Genomic DNA, 7,021 nt, shown 5'->3' on the forward strand with positions numbered 1-7,021 from the left:
TAACGGACACGCAAACATTGTTGCACGCCAATTATGGGCTTAACCGGCACCTTTCTTTTTTCGAGATCCACTGTGTCGATACGGTGCAACGTTTGTTTGAACAGCTAGTCGTGTACAAGGTGACGCGAAGATTTATCGTGCCTTGGATAAACCTGTCTCGTCTTTGTCGGCTGAAGGTATGCCCAGACTTGGGCAAAGTCGAGTCACCTAAAGCCACACTTCCACGTGCGAAACGTCGTTAGAAGCATTTTTAGGGATCCTCGACCGTACGATAATACATTTTCACGAACGGTGACTTTCGACCGATGCAAATTACCGAATTGTTCAGGTAACTACTAACTGTGTCGAAAGTTTATTCTTTTAATTGCACATGCGTGGACTATTATTCCACAGTTACTAAAACTAGTAGTATCGGATAGATTTGTAAACTAAAACAAGTATTGGATAGATTAACTTTTTAACCATTGCGCTAAACACAGCAAGACAATTATCAAAGTAGACAACTAATGGTTCTCGTAAATTAATTTGCCCTTTTCTCGTCCAGCTTCGAAGATACTGGTGTTAATGCAACCACGAGTTCAAAGTTCGATGTTTATCGATGTCGTCGAATCACGGGCGTTCTTCGATTGTTTCTTGCTCCCCCTCGATTCAAGTATTTCGGTTTTTATCGGTATCTCCCTGGAAAACCTGCGCCTCGTATTCCGATGATGCATAATTCAAATATTTGCGAAACATTTGTTCCGCTTTTTTCGCGGATATTATACAGGACACTGTTGCTTAAAATTAAAACTAAAGTTTTAGCGCCTCGCTCATTTAAATTGCCGATGTTTTAACACGAGCGTGAAAGACTCCGGTTTGGTAAAACGATAACTTATCTTGACGTATTCCTAACGAAGTCTGAACCGCGGGAAAAAGTTTTTGCGATAGGAAAATTAGTTCCACTTTGGCAAAGTTATCGAAATTTACGCACTACGCAGACCAGTCGTGAGAATTTTACTCGGAAATTTTATGTAGATACTATTAACGCGATCAAAAAAACACACAAGGGATCGAATTATTCTTTATTTTCTTGCGTATGATTTTCCAATGTTTATTTCGGACGAAACTCGAAATCTCTCGAAGCTTGTGTATTTAATTCGGTATATTACGTGACCTACGTTACAAGGTTTAACGTAACCATACCAGTCGTGAGAATTTTATTTGAAAATTTCATTAAGATACTATTAACGCGATAAAAAAAAACACACAAGAGATCGAATTATTCTTTATTTTCTTGCGTTTGATTCTCCAATGTTTATTTCGGACGAAACTCGAAATCTCTCGAAGCTTATGTGTTTAATTCTGTATATTACGTGACCTACGTTACAAGGTTTAACGTAGCCATACTTTGTGACATAAATCGACTTTACTACATCGCTAGGTAATCTCACAAGTCGAATTCCTATCTCAACGAGAGACAACCATGTTCTATCCCACATTGATTAAAGTTTTAACCCCACCTGATTCCTAGCCAATTACAATAACTATTGTCCCTTATCTACGTTCCTCGGATCTAATCTCGTTTGTTCAACCGGATCTTGGATCGCAGTCGAAAAGATAACCGTTGGTAAAAATGTTATCGAACGTTCCAAGTACGCTACTTTGAAATTAATTGTATTTAAAAGTGTCACGAGTCACTCCGTTTAAATAAATAAATAATTACCTTTATTGAAGTGATAAACGATTCCCAAGATATCAGGTCGACCATCTTGAAACCTGTCGTTTAAGCGTTCAACGTTACACTGTATCGAAACATCGATTCGAAATTCCATGCATCTCCAATTGTTTGAATATCGTTCTATTCGTTGTCGAGACATAAATATGAAAAGAAATTGTAAAAAATTAACACCGTTTTTATCGCCAGAACTCCACCAAAGGGATAAATTTCACTCGTTTGAAAGTTCTTTTTAAAATGACTCGATTAATAACGGTTCGTGTAGAATGATCAAAGTGGACAACTAACGGTACTCGTAAACTCCAACGTCGATAGTTCAACCGTGAATCTCTGTACAAAATTTAATTTTACAGTTCCGTTTACCTCGTGGAAACCACGTTACGCGAATAAATCGGGACGGAAAACGAGACCCTAACGGTCCGATGAAATAAAAAACGGTCCAAGTGCTGTGCTGGCCCGTCTAATTACGAACGCTACTGATGTCAGAATACCAAACCAGCTCAGCATCTTCTATTCGCTACACGAAGCCCATTAAAGACAAACCTGGGCAGGCGGGATCGATCGGACTCATCGAACCTCGCAGAATTCTCCCGGCTGCTCGGGCCGAGTACAGAGCAGAATAGGATGGGTTTGCATAGGATTCTCGCTGATTCGAAAAGGGCCGGGCAGACGATGACAGATCAATACGCGCGCTATCTCTCCTTGTGCTTCTCTTCTTCTGCGCGGAATCTTCCGCCCTTACCAGGATTCCTTTCGTGCACTCTGCTCCCCTATAATGGAATGCTATATAAGCGGCCGTCTTCTACCCCAGACTGATCCTTTTATATGATAATTGCAACGTATTTGCCAGAGATCGTGTATAAACTGGCGGGCTTTATTGGGACGAAGCACTGCATTGTGCCGTGGCGCAAGGTCGACAGATTCGCGGCGGTCCTCGTTCTTCTCCATCTTCCTCTTCTTCGGGGAACGTTCCTTGCACCGTATTCCTCGTTCTCTCTCGCCGTGTCGTTTCCCGTCTAACCTGCTCCCTTTCGCCACCGGTTTATCCCTCTTCTAACCGATCTTCTTGCCCCTTCCTCGTAGACTACCGCATTTTCTATTTTGCCGAGACACCCCGCGGACGAATGCTTTACGAGAGTAGTTCTTTCCATTGTCTACGGGTTACGTTGTTTTCAACGGTTTCTTCACACTGGAACTCTACCAATGGTGTCAATTTCACCTGTTTCGGAATTCTTTTTAAAGTTACTCGATCATTAACAACGGTGCCTACAATAGCCGTGGCCATTGTAGGTTCAATAAATACGTATTCATTGCAAGTTGTACTCAATGATATTTCATTTTTACATTTCTCGGATCGATTAATATTACATTATTTGTACGTTTTTCAGATCGATTAATATTACATTGTTTGTACATTTTTCAGATCGATTAATATTACATTATTTGTACATTTTTCAGATTCGCATCGATTAGTTCTGTTCTTTCCGGGCGAGTTACTATTCTCAGTTAAATAGAGAGATTCGGCTCTTGTTACCGATCGAAGAACAATTTCGAATTTAAATTATAGATTGAAGTATATCGCAGTAAACGAATAAAAATTTACCCTCACCATTGAATAAACATAACGAATAAATTACTATAGGTTGATTTCTGTCGTCGTGTTTTGCTCGAATTGGAGTATAGTTTTGTGCCTGTTGCGTATGCGGTATTTCTACGTTTCGTATCTTTAATCCGAGTCGTATTATTATTAATTACGCGCGTCTTTCGGTTCAATCGTCGTGGTATCGAACTCGATGCAATTGTTACGTTTGTATACGATATTTGGGTATCTCGAGAAATACCAAATCGTTCGTAACGTATCTTGGAATGGATCGATGCAAGAGTATCGGTTTCAAAGGTAGACGTATCGGTAATATCGAAGGAGATCTCGGTCCAACATCCTGGCAATTTCTACCGCTCGAAACGCTCTCTTACCTCGAAACGACAGCCAACAGCGATTCGGAAGTTATTCGAGACTTCCTCAAGGCTATTCCACAGAGGCCAGGAAAGAACAGTAACGTTTCTAATTTATCCGTACACCTATTCGAAACCTCACTTACGAGCCCACTAAATATTCATGCAGAGTCATCTTAGAGGCCGAGGTAGCCCAATGCCCGGAGGGTTCTAAGCAATTTCGAAGAAAAGATTATGTTTCAGCGAACAGTGGCGCTGGTCGAACGAAAGTGGCTAGGTGGCGCAAGGGCTGAGGATCGAGGAAGGTAAGAAGAAGGAACGAACGTAAAGACTTCGGGGCGAGTGGAAAGACTGGGAAAAAGTGAAACTAATTTTCGTTCGAGCCTGAACTCTCGCCAGTCTCTTCTTTCTCCTGTTCCCTCCAAGTTCGGAAAGTTTCCTCTGCTTACCTAGCAGGAAGTTGGTATCCGTGGTACGTTAATCCCGCAAATAGATGACTTTACGAAATGGTACGAGGCTGTCTGGGGGAACGGCGTATCCTACGGTGAAAAGGATAAGCTCTTGCTGCCTCCTGAATGTAGCTCGTTCCTTTCCGAACCTGGTAGAAACGTGCACGCGGTGGTTTCTACGCTGCTACCTGCTAGGATATCGGTCTCGGGTTATCTTTTCGAAGACCCGACAAGCATTTATTCCCAATTCTGGCACTCTCGTAATTTCCCAACTTGGAGTTCTTCGCCGAGCAACGAACCATTGCGCCAGGTGCGATGCACGAGACGTTGGCATGCTGTCGACTGTAGAACCGGACTGAACAATTTCAGGAACGGGCATAACTTGCCATAAGCTGAAAATAAGTATAGCTTTGGGTAGTATTGACTGATGTTGCTTATGGCTTCCAGGAATGTGTCCTTTTGGCATGCCGGCGATTGTAGAACGAGAGTGAGAAATTGCAAAAACGGGCATAAATTGGCATAAGCTGAGAATAAGTGTAGCTTTGGGTAGTATTGACCGATCTTGTGTTTTTGTTCGACAATCGTTACGCGATAAATGTTGCAGTGGATGTTGCTTATGGCTTCCAGAAATGTGTCCTTTTGGCATGCTGGCGATTGTAGAGCGAAAAATTGCAAGAACGGGCATAAATTGGCATAAGCTGAGAATAAGTGTAGCTTTGGGTAGTATTGACTGATCTTGTGTTTGTTCGAGAATCGTTACGCGATAAATGTTACAGTGAATGTTGCTTATGGCTTCAGGAATGTGTCCTTTTGGAAGAGTGTTTTGATGTTTCGTTTACGTCACACTTATCGACGTAGCGCGAGTGCATCTTATGCACCTCTGACGAAGCTTGTTGCAACGTTGGTCAACACTCTTTCAAAAATTATTATTTATCCTACTATTATTATCGTTTCATTTCTCACGTTCTTTTTAATGAAAATTTATTTAGTCACTGATCCTCTGGTAAAATTCGATCGTTCACTTTTGGAGCGTTGTACGTATGGTAATGTTTATTTCCATGTATGTAAGGTGATCTTTCTATTTTCGATCTATGAACGTTTGACTTGTCGTTTATTTATTTTCACTTTGTTTCTGTTGAGAATATACGTATCTACGTGGATGCGTGGAAACGTGTTGCACGCATCGCTGAGATTTTTCCAACGCCGCTTTTCTAATATCGTAATCCGTTTTAATCTTGCAAATCGCACAATTTCCATGGCAACGCTTTTTTTCAGATGTTTCGGCGAGACCCATTTTATTCGTAGCACGTTACGGCCGTTGAAACGCCGGGAAACTCGACCGCTTTCACAGTCACTTAGTTTCTCAAGTAGAGAGGGATGGATAAGGAGGGCAGAGAGGGTGGAAGGAAAAGGGCGAACAGGAGAGCACTTAAACACTCTGACAGTTAAATTTAAACTGCCCCGTGTTGCGTAGACCATCATTCTACGGTGTTGATCTGGACGGTAATGTCGAGATTCAACGGACGCCATCTCCACGTTTCTCCAGTTGCTCACATCTTGCCCACTTCATATCGTTCACTGTGCTCGGTTAACGCTACAACTACCGATAGATTTCAGTATATTAAGTAGATTCTTGTATTCCGTAGATTCAAGAAAAAGAAGAACTTACAAAATTGATTATACGTATAGAATAGAAACAGTCGTAACGTATTTTAAAAATATACTATAGAATTTGAAGTAAATTTCTTTGTAAAAACAGTTCGAACCATTTGTTTCGATCGGTTGGCGAATCTAGCGTTATTACCATTTATTGTTTCTTTGCAGTGCAAGACTGCTGCGCAAGTACCACCTGGAAGAAACTTGGTCATCTTTACGTGTGAAATGTGGCTCCATTCGTTTCACCCACCACGTAAACTGTACAATGTTTATAGATTAAAACCATTGGTGCAACGAAAAATCGAATTATTTCAGGTGCAGCGACTACTTGACGTACATCTCGTCACCTTATTCGTCGCATTAACCCGCTCCTAATTCACTTTTCGTTCCTCTTTCACTTCCACTATCCTCGTATATCGCATTTTCCCTCTCGCTCCTTTTATTCTCCGGCAGCTCTGTTGAGTTCCCTCCCCTGCGTCCAATTTACATACAATTCCACCTTTGCTCATTAACCCATACGTATACAGACACGTTCCAGCTCTACCCTCCAGCATAAACGTTCGGGCGTTACAGCTCTGCGGCAATATAGTGCGTCACTTATGCGCGAATCCGATGGCCACTGCCAGCAAACGGGCCTCGAGGAGTCTTTTACGTAGAATCTTTCTACGGTAATGCAGTTCCATGATAAGGTCTCGAATAACCGGTTAAAGGTTCTCCAGTGACCGCTGTTCACAGCACGCGACCGCCTCTATCTACTGTAAAATGTTTAATAAAGAGCAGTTGGAGCAAGCAGTTTTCTTTGTCATTGAACACCCTCGAACGTTCCACCCTCCTTCAAAGTGTGGTTATTGAAAAATGTTATTTGTAAATAAAGGTGACTTGAAATTTGCCGTTTCCGATTCATTGTTCCCATTCGTGACACCCAATGTTGTATCAAGAACCCTGTTGCAATGTTCTATGATTACGAATGAGTTTTACATTTCACAGTGATACGTATCAATGTATGTTATCAAGAAAATATTGAAAACTTTTATTAACCCATTTTACTAGCACTTGAATCAAAGACACGCTTACATTGTGCACGATGGAATTAATTACACAGGAAAAGAATAATTGAAATTGCGTTGCACAAGTAAATAAATTCTTGATACAATTTACGCAACACGATTTGAGCTTTTGTTTCAATTAATTCCGGTGCGCGAAATATTTGGATAATTGAAATAATTTTGTGCAAAGAACAAGAAATTTG

At 41.2% G+C, this 7,021-nt stretch overlaps 1 protein-coding gene across 1 annotated transcript in view; it reads left to right on the forward strand.

Annotated features, from left to right (window-relative positions):
• The window catches only part of LOC143155339 (E3 ubiquitin-protein ligase MIB1-like), a 575,890-nt gene extending 569,329 nt beyond the window's left edge, over positions 1-6,561 (forward strand). The window contains exon 10 of the mRNA XM_076327964.1: positions 5,392-6,561. Coding sequence (XP_076184079.1) covers positions 5,392-5,590 — 199 coding nt within the window. The 3' untranslated portion in view covers positions 5,591-6,561. The remainder of the gene's footprint in view (positions 1-5,391) is intronic.
• Positions 6,562-7,021: the final 460 nt, after the last annotated feature.

The sequence above is a fragment of the Ptiloglossa arizonensis genome, chromosome 2, assembly GCF_051014685.1.
Source record: "Ptiloglossa arizonensis isolate GNS036 chromosome 2, iyPtiAriz1_principal, whole genome shotgun sequence".
Taxonomy (NCBI): Eukaryota; Metazoa; Arthropoda; class Insecta; order Hymenoptera; family Colletidae; genus Ptiloglossa; species Ptiloglossa arizonensis.